The sequence below is a fragment of the Silene latifolia genome, chromosome 3, assembly GCF_048544455.1.
Source record: "Silene latifolia isolate original U9 population chromosome 3, ASM4854445v1, whole genome shotgun sequence".
Classification (NCBI taxonomy): Eukaryota; Viridiplantae; Streptophyta; class Magnoliopsida; order Caryophyllales; family Caryophyllaceae; genus Silene; species Silene latifolia.
Window position 1 is genome coordinate 4,607,196 of NC_133528.1, and position 15,138 is coordinate 4,622,333.

The 15,138-nt window shown below is 35.6% G+C and overlaps 4 protein-coding genes across 5 annotated transcripts; 1 reads left to right on the forward strand and 3 right to left on the reverse strand.

Moving 5' to 3' along the window:
* The first annotated feature begins 607 nt into the window (after positions 1-607).
* LOC141645836 (uncharacterized) lies at positions 608-1,670 on the forward strand. The gene is made up of 2 exons (XM_074454020.1): positions 608-1,267; positions 1,346-1,670. Exons 1-2 carry the CDS (start codon positions 842-844, stop codon positions 1,418-1,420), a joined length of 501 nt encoding a protein of 166 aa, XP_074310121.1. The 5' UTR covers positions 608-841; the 3' UTR covers positions 1,421-1,670.
* A 2,305-nt stretch (positions 1,671-3,975) lies between these two features.
* On the reverse strand, positions 3,976-6,007 carry LOC141645837 (uncharacterized). The gene is made up of 4 exons (XM_074454021.1): positions 5,505-6,007; positions 4,597-4,746; positions 4,421-4,503; positions 3,976-4,336 (listed from the first exon to the last, which is right to left on the reverse strand). The coding sequence occupies exons 1-4, from the start codon at positions 5,923-5,925 to the stop codon at positions 4,121-4,123; spliced, it is 870 nt and encodes a 289-aa protein (XP_074310122.1). The 5' UTR covers positions 5,926-6,007; the 3' UTR covers positions 3,976-4,120.
* A 3,740-nt stretch (positions 6,008-9,747) lies between these two features.
* LOC141645839 (uncharacterized) lies at positions 9,748-11,794 on the reverse strand. The gene is made up of 3 exons (XM_074454024.1): positions 11,275-11,794; positions 10,404-10,568; positions 9,748-10,319 (listed from the first exon to the last, which is right to left on the reverse strand). The coding sequence occupies exons 1-3, from the start codon at positions 11,669-11,671 to the stop codon at positions 10,000-10,002; spliced, it is 882 nt and encodes a 293-aa protein (XP_074310125.1). The 5' UTR covers positions 11,672-11,794; the 3' UTR covers positions 9,748-9,999.
* LOC141645838 (uncharacterized) lies at positions 9,748-13,998 on the reverse strand. 2 transcript variants are annotated; one of them, XM_074454022.1, is made up of 5 exons: positions 13,480-13,998; positions 12,785-12,955; positions 12,598-12,680; positions 12,228-12,502; positions 9,748-9,916 (listed from the first exon to the last, which is right to left on the reverse strand). In XM_074454022.1, the coding sequence occupies exons 1-4, from the start codon at positions 13,865-13,867 to the stop codon at positions 12,233-12,235; spliced, it is 912 nt and encodes a 303-aa protein (XP_074310123.1). In that variant the 5' UTR covers positions 13,868-13,998; the 3' UTR covers positions 9,748-9,916; positions 12,228-12,232. The 2 variants fall into 2 exon arrangements, with proteins under 2 accessions (XP_074310123.1, XP_074310124.1); XM_074454023.1 differs by lacking the exons at positions 9,748-9,916; positions 12,785-12,955 and having other exon boundaries at positions 12,060-12,502; positions 13,480-13,953.
* Positions 13,999-15,138: the final 1,140 nt, after the last annotated feature.

Here is a 15,138-nt window from a genome sequence, read left to right on the forward strand (position 1 = left end):
CGAGTATCGTGCTAGTGAGCGATCTTTCACTAGCTCGAAGATCCTTGTCGCTTGCATCTTGCCTTGAGACGGACAAGGGTGCGCGCCACGATCCGGCAAAAGTTCCGGACCGTGACACGTAGCTAGGATTTCCCGTTAGGGAGGGCAAAAAGGTAATGCCATAAAGTAAACCTTGAAAAAAGTCGAAAATTTTAACTAAGAAATTCGAAAATTCCTACTCTTCCGCGGGGGACGAGCGCCCCTGCTAACCCCCTCTGAATCCGCCACTGGCTCTATGCTTCTTCACATTAGTCCCACTCATCTTGTGAACAAAATAAAAGACAGGTCGGGTCTGGTCAAGTTTGCCAGCTCTAGGTATTCGAACTCCTTTAAGTCAAAGGTTTGAACTAAAAGCAAAGTATTTTCATGTTTTGATGCTTAAAAATGAGCATTTCCAAGAGCAGGCTGTTTGATTGTCTGAATTCTCTTAGACAAGAGCATAGAAAACCCAACTTTTAGGCCTATAGTAACAGATCTTAATTTATGCCACTCACCAACTACTCTCATTTACTGCATTGCTCTTCCCATCCCTCTATATATATGATTACCTATCCTTACTTCCTAGAGCATCCTCAAAATCCATCTTTTATTTCGTTCGAGTGGGTTAGCGGTTTATAAACTCAAGGCAAGATGAGTGGGACTAAAGTGAAGGAACAGAAGCTGAGTCTGAAGCTTATGATACACACCAAGACTAAGAAGATTTATTGTGTTTGCAGAAACAGACTCAGCTTTTGTAGACTTCATCTTCCACCTCTTGTCATTACCGCTTGCTAAGGTTGTCGATCTTTTAAAAGATAAAGGAATGAACGGTTGTCTTGCATCTGTCTACAAAAGTTTTAATGCTCTCGAATCCGAGTATTTTGACCCGAATCTAAACAAAGGTTCTGTGTTTAAGCCAAACACCGATGTTGTGGTTCCGTTGTTGTCACTCAACTATCTGGCATCCAGCCCCATTATCTATAAGTGTCCCACCGATGATTGCTGTGCTGTTAAGAGCGGGCTAACTTGTCGTGTTTCCGGTTGTTCTCGAGAAATGAAATTTTGGACGTATGCCCATATGGGAGTACCTTCATCATCCTACAAACCTCCAGGATTCGTGAAGGCGGCTGTGCGTTATATGGTGATGGATAATTTGGAAGTGAATCCCATGACTGTTGCCTTCCTCAAGTACCATGACATTGATCTCGATAAGTTAGAGGAGAAAGCGGTTCAAGTTGGTGCCAAGGAGGTAACTTTGCAGTGTTTTACTCTTTTGATTGCCTTCCTCATTTAGTATTGACTCTGTATTGTTTTGGTCATTTTGCAGGCTGTAGAAATACTCAAAGCTTCTCTGACGACTGATGCTGTGTTAACTACCGTGTTCATGGAAAAGGCGAACTAGTATCATAAACCAATAGTACTAAGCTAAGATTCAGGATGGAATTTCCCTATTAATTAAGTAACGCGTTTATTTTCGTTGTATTTTGTGGTTGTTCGTCTGCCTGTGTTCCCTGTAAGGTCAGAATGTGGCTATATTTCGATTATAAGTTGATGGATGCTAAGCTTTCTGATATGAACCTGGTCTGAAACCAACTCTATACTTTCCCATAATGATTGGACTTGAATCATCTAAAACTAGAGTTTAAAATCAATCCATTGCCATCACCGGGCTGAAACAAGAGAGTTTTATACAACTATGATTACCGAAAAATGAACTGAAGATTGAAAAACAAGCAGCATAATGTGTCTGGTTTGATCAAATCAAAAGCATAAGCAAACAACTAATTGTGAGTACTGTCTGAGTAGTAACACGAGTATTAGTTCTAAGTCGATTCAGTGCAGCTAGGAAATAGAGACGGTTTCAAGAGTAATACTGTCGCATGCATCCCCATCTGTGTTCATGTTCATGTCAGGGACCTCTAAAACAGCCTTCTTAATTAACTTGAAATCACCTAATTCTCCCATGTGGAACTCAAACAAGACGTGCTGCTCCGGAACTACCAGAAATTTCACACCAACTTTATCGCTTAGAAAAGACACCTTCGTAATCAACCTTGTATAACTCCAATCGAACTTTGCCTGATAGATATCCCCGTTTTTCAACCCTGTTGGTTCTCTTACCTGTTCAAATTTCTCAGTCATTTTAGTTAATAGGTGGTTCGACGATTTTAGCCAAAAAATCAGTAGGTGGTTCCCTTTTTGACGGTACAGTTCCTGTTCAAAAATCAAATTAGCAAAACAAAAAATCGAAACAAAACAAGAATACAGAGAATATAAAGTAAGGATTAGTAGAAAATACATCAGAAAACTCACTCGACCAAACCTAACTCGAACCTCAACTTAAAATGGAAAACTCAAAGTAGACCCAAACAATTCTTGTTCATACGTTGCTTACTAGACGAGTGTTTTGACAAAAAATCGTTTCGATTAGTTTTGTAATTCGATTAGTAATTTGTTTTTTTCGATTAAGTTGTTTAATTTGATTACTAATTCATTGTTTCGATTAAGTTATTTAATTGATCATACATGGTTCAAAATGTTTACGTACTGGCTTCGCTCTAGCCAGCAGTGGCGTAGCTAGGATTTCCCGTTAGGGAGGGCAAAAAGGTAATGCCATAAAGTAAACCTTGAAAAAAGTCGAAAATTTTAACTAAGAAATTCGAAAATTCCTACTCTTTCGCGGGGGACGAGCGCCCCTGCTAACCCCCTCTGAATCCGCCACTGGCTCAATGCTTCTTCACATTAGTCCCACTCATCTTGTGAACAAAATAAAAGACAGGTCGGGTCTGGTCAAGTTTGCCAGCTCTAGGTGTTCGAACTTCTTTTAAGTCAAAGGTTTGAACTAAAAGGAAAGTATTTTCATGTTTTGATGCTTAAAAATGAGCATTTCCAAGAGCATTTCCAAGAGCATAGAAAACCCAACTTTTAGGCCTATAGTAACAGATCTTAATTTATGCCACTGACCAACTACTCTCATTTACTGCATTGCCCTTCCCATCCCTCTATATATATATTTACCTATCCTTACTTCCTAGAGCATCTTCAAAATCCATCTTTTATTTTGTTTGAGTGTGTTAGCGGTTTATAAACTCAAGGCAAGATGAGCGGGACTACAGTGAAGGAACAGAAGCTGCGTTTAAAGCTTATGGTAAACACCAAGACTAATAAGGTTGTGTTTGCAGAAGCAGACACGAGTTTCGTAGACTTCATCTTCCACCTCTTGTCATTACCGCTTGCTAAGGTGGTTGATCTTTTGAAAGATAAAGGAATGAATGGATGTCTTTTATCCGTCTTCAAAAGTTTTCGTTCTCTCGAATCCAAGTACTTTGACCCGAAACTAAACAAAGACACTGTGTTTAGGCCAAACAATGATGTTGTTGTTCCATTGTTATCACTCAACGATGAGGCATCCTTTCCCCCCATTAATATGTGTTACACCCACAATCAAGTTGCTCTTCGGAGCGGGACATGTCCCGTTTATAATTGTTATAAAGTAATGAGCTCTTCGGCTTTCACCAATGTGAAAGCAACTTTATTATCCAACAAAACTCAAGGATTCATGAAGGCGGACGCGCTTGTGCATTATATGGTCATGGATGATTTGGAAGTGAAACCCGTGACGGTTGCCTTCTTCAAGTGCAATGCCATTGATTTCGATAAGTTAGAAGAGAAAGCGGTTCAAGTTGGTGTCAAGGAGGTAACTTGGCAGTATACCATCATTTGTGTATCTTTGATTAAAGTAATTCTCATAAAGAACGAAAAAGTTAACACAAATGACTTGAGTCGAAGGAAGTATGTCGACAGATGGAATGCTAACTACCGTGTTATGGTAATTTTGCAGGCTATAGAAATACTCAAAGCTTCTCTGATGACAGATGCTGTGCTGACTACCGTGTTCTTGGAAAAGGCGAATTAGTATCATAAACCAGTAGTACTAAGCTAAGATTCAGGATGGAATTTTCCTATTAAGTAGCGCTTTTTATTTACGTTGTATGTTGTGGTCGTTCGTCTGCCTGTGTTCTTTGCAATGTCGGATGTGGCTTTATTTTGGTTATAAGTTAATGGATGCTAAGCTTTCTGATATGAAATGCATCTATACATTCTAAGTAGGGACCTCTAAAACAGCCTTCTTTATTAACTTGAAATCACCTAATTCTCCCATGTGGAACTCAAACAAGACGTGCTCCTCCGGAACTGCCAGAAATTTCACACCAACTTTATCGCTTAGAAAAGACACCCCCTTCATCAAACTTGTATAATTCCAATTGAACCGTGCCTGGTAGGTATCCCCGTTTTTCAATTCCGTTGCTTCTCTAACCTGTTCAAATTTCATAACTCATTTATCGGATGAATTTACAAGTCATGTTCGAAAACAGAAAGCACCCGAGTAGTAGTTAGTTACCTCATTCTGGCTATAATCATACGCCCATTTTTTGTCGCTTCCAATCTTAAACGTTGCAATGTCTGCCTTCCAACCAATGTTAACTGTAAACAAGCGCAGAACACCATTTTTTATTTCAAATTTCATTTATATATATACGTAATTTGTAGGAAAACATGGTATACCCGTATCATTACCTAGATCTCGTGTCTGCAGCGTACAGTTAATCATCTCCCTTATGTCATTAACAGGTACAGCAGTTTCATGGAGGACCGTGTAAAAGGGAAACATTGTAGTATTAGGAATTTCGACGATTTTAGCCAAAAAATCAGCATGTGGTACAGTTCCTGCTCAAAAACCAAATTAGCAAAACAAAAAATCCAAACAAAACAAGAATACAGAGAATATAAAGTAAGGATCAGAAAACTGACTCGACCAAACCTAACTTGAACCTGAACTTAAAACCGAAAACTCAAAGTAGATCCAAACTGACCGAAAACAGAAAACAACACGCGGCTTTTTAATTTGATTAAATCAGTAAGCAACATAAAGACTAGTAATTGTCAAAAATTTCTAGCAATAGTTAACCCGTAACCCCATCACATAATCAATTTTCTAGCAATCTCGTCGAAAATCATCAAGAAACAACACAGCAGAATATCCCGATCAACAAACAATCACAGCAGAATATCTACAGATAAAGATTTTTCTGAATCAACATCATAATCTTCATTTATTTCAGAGCAGCATCAAAATCCAATCTTTTTCACATAATCATTGGAAGAGCAACATTAATTAAAAAATTCGATAAAAAAAACTAATTCTTCAATTTTTCAACAAAGAAAACAAACCGTAAACGTGAAATTGATAGACGACGAACTTAACAGCAGAGTATCCACAAATTAACATTTTTCTGAATCGACATCATAATCGTAATCTTTATTTATTTCAGAATTCAGATCAACATCGACAAACTCTCATGTTCAACAAAACTCAGATCAACATCAACAAAATTCCAAAAAAATCGTAATTTTTTTTCACATAAAAAAGATTTTTCAACAATGAAAACAAGAATAAACATAAAATTGATAGTTGACGAACTTACCAAAGTCGAAGCAAAGTCGATTAGTTCCATGAACATGAAAAATAGTGACAGTATCGTCGTCACCATCAAGATTACGTGGAAAACTCTGAGAAATTAAATCCAAAGGAGCCCACAATCCAACACTTAGTAATGGTGGTGGCGGTGCGTTGTTCCGAAACTCGATCATACCAGGAGAATTCAAAAATAGAGCAGCAGTAGCATTCTTATCATTACTCGTCACAAAAATTACGAGACATTCAGTAGCGATCCCAATTATCCCGAACCCATGGTCGTCTTTGAAAGTAGGATCAAGAAGAGCTTCAATTGCAAGCTTCAGTTTGCGAAGAGGTTTCATTTTTAGGTAAAAGCTGTAATTAGGATCAGGTGGCGGGTTTTCTTGAGGAGGAACAGGCATGGCGATTTCTTCTGAAGGTTCCGACATGGCGATTAATGGAGTTTTCTTGTGGAGTTTTTGGGAATGGTGGTTGGCGGGAAAGTTAGTTACAAGAAAGAAGAGAGACAAACAGAGGAAATGGAATTAGTTAGTTGGGGTTGTTTCAATGGAATAGTCGAGGACGGCATGAAGGTAATATGACTAATATACGTCTTAAAACTAAAGCTGATCAAATAATATTTTGATGGATATAATGAGACGAGTTTTTTTTTGTAATTTTCTAGACAATTTGTCTTATCTACCTTAGTTGAACAATTGAACCTTTTTAAATTTAAGATGAAGATACCCATTTTAAACCGGAAAATAAGAGACTTTTTAATGTTTTAAAAAAATGCAATGCAAATATTTTAGAAGATATTTAATTATTTCAGGTCTCGTCTCCAAAGTACCTAAAATAAGATTCTGAAAGTTTTATCAACTTAGAGCATCCACAATGGTAAGCTAGTTGGTACTAGCTTACCTTTGCCACATCATTTTTTTTGAGCAACAACAATTTCAAGCTACAAGTTACTCCAATGGTGAAGCCAATTTAGTATTAGTTTGATGAGACCTAACTAACACACTTTTCTATTAATTTATTTAATTCTTAATTTCTAAATAAAAAATAAAAACTTTATAAATGAGACAACTTTTTTTCTATTGGTTATATTTTTCTTGTAGGTCCATTTAAGCAAGTAGCTCCATAGTCCATGGAGCTACTAGCTTGAAATTATTTGAGCAAAGCTAATCTATGTGTACAACTCCAATGGTTGAGCTACTAGCTTACAATTTCTAAAAATTGCAAGCAAGTCCTTTTTCTCAACCATTGGAGATGCTCTTACTTTTTCACAGATTTTACTCTTTCACATACATTTTTCCATTAACTTTCCATGTCATACCCTTTTACTAAATTTAAACAAATTATGTCTTCTATGCAACTTTTTCCCTAAAATTGAATCCAATTGTTCTAAAAACTTGAATAATGGATTATAATCACTAATTAGTCAAATAAATTTGTTGATAATAATTATTAATATGTTCTGTTAAAATTATTAGAGTTTGTTAATTAGTAAAATCAATCTTCTATATATATAAAAGAGGGTTTTTTCCAAACACGTGGTAGTCTCCACATTTGTAAAACTACCTAAAATAAATTTAAATAAATTTAAATTATAAAATAACCAAATATACTTAAAATATATAATTTTTAAACTACCTAAAATATAATAATCAATCTTAAATAAAAGGATAGAGTTATACCACTCTTTAACTACCGTATGATTTGATGCATCTTTTACTATATATAAATAGAAGTCATTATTATGCATGTTACGTGATTCTCCATCTTGTCATTGTTTGTTACTATTAATTAATTGTTGTGATTGTGATTTCTTCTTTAATTTACAATAACATTCTTTTGTTATTAACTAGTTGAGATCCCGTGCTAAAGCACGGCATTTGTGAGAGACATTAGAGAATTTAACAATTATTTAATTATATTTAACTTATTTTAACTCCATTTGAAATTTTAGTATAGAATAAAACTTAATATTAGTAACGTTTTGTATTGAGAGATAGGAAAAAAGAAGGTTCAACACTGTTACTCTATCTATATAAAATTGCTAAAACTATTTTGTGTGTATATGTGTTGTAATAAATATACTTATGTATATATTAAATAAAAAAAATAAAAAAATTAACCAAAATTTAAATGCTCGCGTTGTATAGAGTAGAAATAGATATTAAATTAAAGTGTGAGGAAAATATATATTATTGGCAATTTTTTTCGTTTTAGAAGTAAAAAGAATATATGAATGCTCTTATCTTGTAGTAGGTTAGTTATTGTATGTAATTAATCAGTATTGGCCCAGTTGTAGGTATATAAATGTGTAAATGAAATAGAATTATATGGAATTAAGCAGTTTGACCCAATTGTAAATAGAATATAAAGAAGCCCAAATATGGAATATTTATTTAGGCGGGAAAATATTAGAGCTTTCTTATTCTTTTAGTTTAGTGGGGATTAATTGTTGTCCTATTCCTTAATTCCTATAACTTAGCATGTACCGATAAACTCAAATAATTCATTCTTTTTCATAGTTGCTCGCAAGGCTGTAGTCTAGTGGTACAAACATGGGTGGGAATCCCATGGGTCTCAGGTTCGAGCCCCTGCAGGAGCAATTATGTGGGAGTAATACAGCTTACCTGGTGTGCGTGGTTTGCAGGCTATTACGTACATCCGATGGGTTTATCCAGTTCACACTTCGGTTAGTTGTGTAATTCGACTAGTAGTTCGTTGTTTCGATTAAGTTGTTTAATTTGATTACTAATTCACTGTTTCGACTAAGTTATTTAATTGATCATACAAGGTTCAAAATGTTAACATACTGTGTTCGCTCTACGCTCCTTCACATTAGTCCCACTCATCTTGTGAACAAAATAAAAGACAGGTCGGGTCTAGTCAAGTTTGCCAGCTCTAGGTGTTCGAACTCCTTTAAGTTTAAAATTTGAACTAAAGCAATCTGTTTTCATGTTTTGATGCTTAAAAATGAGCATTTCCAAGAGCAGGCTGTTGGAATTTTGTTAGACAAAAGCATGGAAAACACAACTTTTGGGCCAATAGTAACAGACTAACAGGTCTTATGCCACTCACCAACTACTCTCATTTACTGCATTGCCCTTCCCATCCCTCTATATATATTTACCTATCCTTACTTCCTAAAGCATCCTCAAAATCCATCTTTTATCATTCACAAAATCCACCTTTTATTTTGTTCGAGTGTTTTAGCGGTTTATAAACTCAAGGCAAGATGAGCGGGACTACAGTGAAGGAACAGAAGCTGCGTTTAAAGCTTATGGTAAACACCAAGACTAATAAGGTTGTGTTTGCAGAAGCAGACACGAGTTTCGTAGACTTCATCTTCCACCTCTTGTCATTACCGCTTGCTAAGGTTGTTGATCTTTTGAAAGATAAAGGAATGAATGGATGTCTCGGATCTGTGTTCAAAAGTTTTCGTTCTCTCGAATCCAAGTACTTTGACCCGAAACTAAACAAAGACACTGTGTTTAGGCCGAACAATGATGTTGTTGTTCCATTGTTATCACTCAATGATGAGGCATCCCTTCCCTCCATCCATATGTGTCACACCCACAATCAATTTACTCTTCAGAGCGGGATAACTTGTCCCGTTTATGGTTGTACTCAAGTAATGAGATCTTCGGGGTTTACCAATGTGAAAGCAACTTTATTATCCAACAAAACCCATGACGGTTGCCTTCTTCAAGTGCAATGCCATTGATTTCGATAAGTTAGAAGAGAAAGCGGTTGTAGTTGGTGTCAAGGAGGTAACTTCGCAGTATACCATCATTTGTGTATATTTGATTAAAGTAATTCTCATAAAGAACGAAAAAGTTAAAACAAATGACTTGAGTCGAAGGAAGTATGTCGACAGATGGAATGCTAACTACCGTGTTATGGTAATTTTGCAGGCTATAGAAATACTCAAAGCTTCTCTGATGACTGATGCTGTGTTAACTACCGTGTTCATGGAAAAGGCAAATTAGTATCATAAACCAATAGTACTAAGCTAAGACTCAGGATGGAATTCCCCTATTAAGTATTGCTTTTATTTTTGTTGTATGTTGTGGTCGTTCGTCTGCCTGTGTTCCTTGCAATGTCGGATGTGGCTTTATTTTGGTTATATGTTATTGGATGCTATGCTTTCTAAGTTGAAATGCATCTATACATTCTAAGTAGTATTGGCATTTAACTATTCCGAAACAGTCTGAAACCAATACTGAAAGCATCATTTGATCTGAATCATCTAAAGCTAGCTCAAAGTCACCGGACTGAAACAAGTCTGCGGTGTATATCAAGAGACTTTCATACAACCATGTCTACCGAAAATGAACTAAAGAAGCAGCATAATGTGTCTGCTTGGATCAAATCAAAAGCATAGGCAAACAACTACTAATTGTGAGTACTGTCTGAGTAGTAACACTGAGTTTTAGTTCTGAGTCGATTCAGTACAGCTAGCAAATAGAGACGTTTTCAAGAGTAATACTGTCGATGACATCTTCAACTCATGCATCCCTTTCAGTGCTCATGTCAGGGACCTCGAAAACAGCCTTCTTAATTAACTTGAAATCAGCTAATTCTCCGATGTGGAACTTAAACAAGACGTGCTCCTCCGGAACTGTCAGCAAGTGCACACTGACTTTATCGCTTAGAAAAGACACCTCCTTCATCAAACTTGTATAACTCCAATTGAACTCTGCCTCGTAGGTATCCTCGTTTTTCAATCCCGTTGCTTCTCTAACCGCATTCTGGCTATAGTCATACACCCATTTTTTGTCGCTTCCAATCTCAAACGTTGCAAAGTCTGCCTTCCAATCAATCTTAACTGTAAACAATCGCACAGTCAATCATCTCTCTTATATAAAGAATACGTAATTAATATGTAAACATGGTATATTCGTATGATTACCAAGATCTCGTGTCTGCAGCGCACAGTCAATCATCTCCCTTATGTCCTTAGCAGGTACAGTAGTTTCATGGAGGACCGTGAAATGGGGAAACATTGTAGTATTAGGAATTTCGACGATTTTAGCCAAAAAATCAGTAGGTGGTTCCCTATTTGACGGTACAGTTCCTGCTCAAAAATCAAATTAGCAAAACAAAAAATCGAAACAAAACAAGAATACAGAGAATATAAAGTAAGGATCAGAAAACTGACTCGAACCTCAACTTAAAACGGAAAACTCACAGTAGACCCAAACTGACCGAAAACAGAAAACAACACGCGGCTTTTTAATTTGATTAAATCAGTAAGCAACATACAGACTAGTAATCATCAAAAATTTCTTCGCTTAATGGCTTCCGTCTGTATCGTTACAGCAATAGTTAACCCGTAATCCCCATCACATAATCAATTTTCTAGCAATGTCGTCGAAAATCATCAACAAACAATCACAGCAGAACATCTACAAATAAAGATTTTTCTGAATCAACATCATAATCTTCATTTATTCCACATCAGCATCAAAATCCAATCTTTTTTCACATAATCATTGGAAGAACAACATTTATTAAAAAATTCGATTAAAAAAAACTAATTCTTCAATTTTTCAACAAAGAAAACAACCGTAAACGTGAAATTGATAGACGACGAACTTAACAACAGAGTATCGACAAATTAACATTTTTCTGAATCGACATCATAATGGTAACTTTATTTATTTCAGAATTCAGATCAAAATCAACAAAATTCCAAAAAAATCGTAATTTTTTTCACATAAAAAAGATTTTTCAACAATGAAAACAAGAATAAAAATAAAATTGATAGTTGACGAACTTACCAAAGTCGAAGCAAAGTCGATTAGTTCCATGAACATGAAAAATAGTGACAGTATCATCGTCACCATCAAGATTACGAGGAAAACTCAGAGAAATTAAATCCAAAGGAGCCCACAATCCAACACTTAGTAATGGTGGCGGTGGTGCGTTGTTCCGAAACTCGATCATACCAGGAGACTTCAGAAAAAGAGCAGCAGTAGCATTCTTATCGTTACTTGTCACAGAAATTACGAGACATTCAGTAGCGACCCCAATTATCCCGAACCCATCATGATTGAAAGTAGGATCAAGAAGATGTTCAATTGCAAGCTTCAATTTGCGAAGAGGTTTCATTTTAAGGTAAAAGTTGTAATTAGGAACAGGTTTGGCATTTGCGATTTCTACTGAAGGTTCCGACATGGCGATTAATGGAGTTTTCTTGTGGAGTTTTTGGTAATGGTGGTTGGCGGGAAAGTTAGTTATAAGAATGAAGAGAGAGAAACAAAGGAAACGGAATTAGTTAGTTGGAATTATGGGGTAGTTGAGGAAACGGAATTAGCTATTAAGGTTTTTATATAGGGTTTAGGAATTAGTTAGTTGCAATTAGGAATTTTTAGTATTTAATAAATTGTTTAATACTAATATAAAATATTTTTAATTAAAATTCTTGTGAAATTTTTTAGAATAGGGTTGAATTTCACTTTTGGTGAAACTTAAGGGGCTTGATTGCTCCAAATGAAACTTATGGGGCCTAATTTTACAATTGAACAAAGTTAGGGGATTTAATTAACACTTTCGCGCATAATTAATGTAAGGTCGTACTTTTTCACTTACGAATTGCACTGTTTCATTCTGTCACATAGACATCAATTATAAAGTAAGACGTTCTTACAGTTGATCGATTTTGAAAGTAAGGAAACAACGGAGTAGCTAACGGAGTAGTATAGTAATACGAGTGTTGGTTCTGACTTCTGACTCGATTTAGTTCAGCCAGGAATTAGAGAGTGTATCAAGGGTAACACTGTCGCTGACGACATCTTCATCTGGTGCACCCGCTTCTGCAGACATGTCAGTGATCACCAAACGAGCCTTGTGTAGTAAAAACAAATCAGCTGATTCTCCAATGTGAAACTGAAACAAGACGTGCTGCTCCGGATCTGTCAGAAACAGCACACGAGCTTTATCCGCTAGAAAAGACGCCTCCTTCATGTACGTCATATAATTCCAACTGAACCACCCCTGGAAGGTACGCTGTTCAAATTTCACTCATTAAGCTTGCGGCCATTAACGACATTTTGCTCAATTTCGGATGAAAACAGAAAGCACTGAAAACAGACGGTAGTTACCTCATTCTGGCTATACTGATACGCCCTTTTTTCACCGCTTCCAATCTGAAACGTTGCAACGCCGTCCTTCCAATCAACAAAAACTGTAAACAAGCTCAGGAAATTAAATCAAGCTCAGATGCCATTTCTTCGTTTCAAAAATTTCATTTCTGAATATACGTAAAATTAATATGAATTCATCGTATACCTGTATCATTACTACGATGTTCTTCCGGCAAAATATCAATATCGTCACACATATCGCTAATGTCATCAACTGGTACAGTAATTTCACTTAAGACCGTGAGATTGGGAAACATTGTATTATTACCAGGATTTTGGACAATTTGAACCCAAATACCAGTAGGGGGGACAGTTCCTGGTTTAAACCAAATTACCAAACAAAATAATCGAATCAAACATGAATACAGAAAACAGAAAACAAACTGACCGAAAACAGAAAACAAAAAGACGCAAAATATAACGACTTAGTTCCAAGAACAATACACGGCTTTCTAAATTGATTAAATCATCAAGAAACAACATAGCAGAATATCCGAATCAAAGAAATTTTTGACTTCATTTCAGATTGGTCTACAAACAATCACAGCATAATTTCCGAATCAGCATCACAATCTTCATTTATTTCAGATCATTGGACGAGCAACATGACGAACTTAAAAACCAATAAGAACAATCACAGCAAACTATCGACAAATTAACATTTTTCTGAAGCGACATCATAATCGTAAACTTCATTTATTTCAGGTCAACATCGACAAACTTTCTCAAGATCAACGAATTTTCACATAACTTATCGAAAGAACAACATAAATAAAAAACCAATAAAAAAAAACTAATTCTTGACTAATTTTTCAACAAAGAAAGCAGGAATAAACATACCAAACTCGAACTCAAGTCGATCAGTTCCCTTAAGACGATAAATAACCACAGTATCATCATCACCAGCGAGATAACGAGGAAAACCCCGAGAAATAAAATGCAAAGGAGTCAACAGTTCAACCATGAATGGCGGCAGCGCGTTGTTCTGAAACTCGATCGTATCAGAAGACTTGAGCAATAGAGTGGCAGTAGCATTATCATAGTCGTTCACCGAAATTGCGAGACTGTCACTAGCGGCCCTAACCGTCCCGAATCCATCATTGCTGAAATTAGTATCAAGAAGAGCTTCAATTGCAAGCTTGAATCTCCAAAAAGGTTTCATTTTTAGGTAAAAGCTGTTATTAGGATCAGGTGTTGGGTTTGCGATTTCTTCTGAAGGTTCCGACATGGCGATTAATGGAGTTTTCTTGGGGAGTTTTCGGTAATGGTGGTTGGCGGGAAAGTTAGTTATAAGAAAGAAGAGAGAGAGAAACAGAGGAAAGGGAATTAGTTAGTTGGAATTAATGGGGTTGTTATGTTATACCGAACTCGGTTCGTTATTAAGGTTTTTATATACTCCGTTGGTTTCTTTTAAGACCCGGTAATATGATTAATATCCGTTTTAAAATTAAAACGGATGTGATATCAATCACATGAATATAATGAGACGAGCTTTTTGTTATTTCGTAGACAATTTGTAAGTGGCTTATCTACCTTACTTGAACCGTTTTAAATTTAAGATAGAAATACCCGTTTTAAACCTGAATTTGTATTTCATCCAATATCGAGTAGATTACTTAGACTTTTTGATGTTTTAGAAAATGCAATGCAAATATTGCAGAAGATATTCAATTATTTCACGTATCGTCTCCAAAGTGTCTAATATAAGATTCTGAAAGTTGTATTAAACGAAAGTAGCAATTTACCCCCTTAACTTTATCCAATGCTGAAATTAAACCCCTTTAAGTTTCAATTGTAGCAATCAACCCAGTTCATAGACTATATATACATCTGACTATCTGAGGTAGTATCTCTTATTGTTTATTTTCCGAGTTTTATTTTAAAGTTTTTGAATTCTGCTTTAGTATAAAGTTTTTGAGCACATATACTACAACACTACACTAAAAAAATATAATATTGCTCAAAAACTATATTTATAAAAGGTAATATGCTCAGAAAAAATGTGTATATGCTCAAAAACTACAAGGTCTGAGATATTACCTCAGATGCGTAATCTTTTTTCTCCAATCAACCCCTTGACCTTTAACAAAAAGTGAAATACCCCCCCCCGCCCCCCCCCCCCCCCCCCCCCCCCCCCCCCCCCCCCCTTTTTTTTTTTTTTTTTAAATTTTCACTTAAATCTCAACAAAACTTCATTTTACATTTATATTGTACAACCAATATCACACAAAAATTACTAATTTTAACTTTAATAATTTATAGTATAAAACTAATTATCCACTTAAAAATAATTTTCCATTCATCTATAATAAACAAAATAAAAATCTGATAAATTTTTATGAAGCATTCTTACACTCATAATAAATTGTCTAACAATTAAACACATTCGCTATTACAACTATACATTGTACAAAAGTTCTAAATTATGAAAAAATAAATTTTGTAATTGATTAGTTAGATTTTAAAAGAAAGAAGAGAGAGAAAGAGAGGAAAGGGAAT

Coding starts and splice junctions, on each gene's coding strand:
- LOC141645836 (XM_074454020.1), top strand. CDS start 842: ATGAACGGTTGTCTTGCATCTGTCTACAAAAGTTTTAATGCTCTCGAA. Junction 1,268..1,345: donor TTCAAGTTGGTGCCAAGGAG/GTAACTTTGCAG, acceptor GTCATTTTGCAG/GCTGTAGAAATACTCAAAGC.
- LOC141645837 (XM_074454021.1), bottom strand. CDS start 5,925: ATGTCGGAACCTTCAGAAGAAATCGCCATGCCTGTTCCTCCTCAAGAA. Junction 4,747..5,504: donor TCGACTTTGCTTCGACTTTG/GTAAGTTCGTCA, acceptor GTTTTTGAGCAG/GAACTGTACCACATGCTGAT. Junction 4,337..4,420: donor ATGATTATAGCCAGAATGAG/GTAACTAACTAC, acceptor AAATTTGAACAG/GTTAGAGAAGCAACGGAATT.
- LOC141645839 (XM_074454024.1), bottom strand. CDS start 11,671: ATGTCGGAACCTTCAGTAGAAATCGCAAATGCCAAACCTGTTCCTAAT. Junction 10,569..11,274: donor TCGACTTTGCTTCGACTTTG/GTAAGTTCGTCA, acceptor ATTTTTGAGCAG/GAACTGTACCGTCAAATAGG. Junction 10,320..10,403: donor GCTGCAGACACGAGATCTTG/GTAATCATACGA, acceptor GATTGTTTACAG/TTAAGATTGATTGGAAGGCA.
- LOC141645838 (XM_074454022.1), bottom strand. CDS start 13,867: ATGTCGGAACCTTCAGAAGAAATCGCAAACCCAACACCTGATCCTAAT. Junction 12,956..13,479: donor TCGACTTGAGTTCGAGTTTG/GTATGTTTATTC, acceptor GGTTTAAACCAG/GAACTGTCCCCCCTACTGGT. Junction 12,681..12,784: donor ACATCGTAGTAATGATACAG/GTATACGATGAA, acceptor GCTTGTTTACAG/TTTTTGTTGATTGGAAGGAC.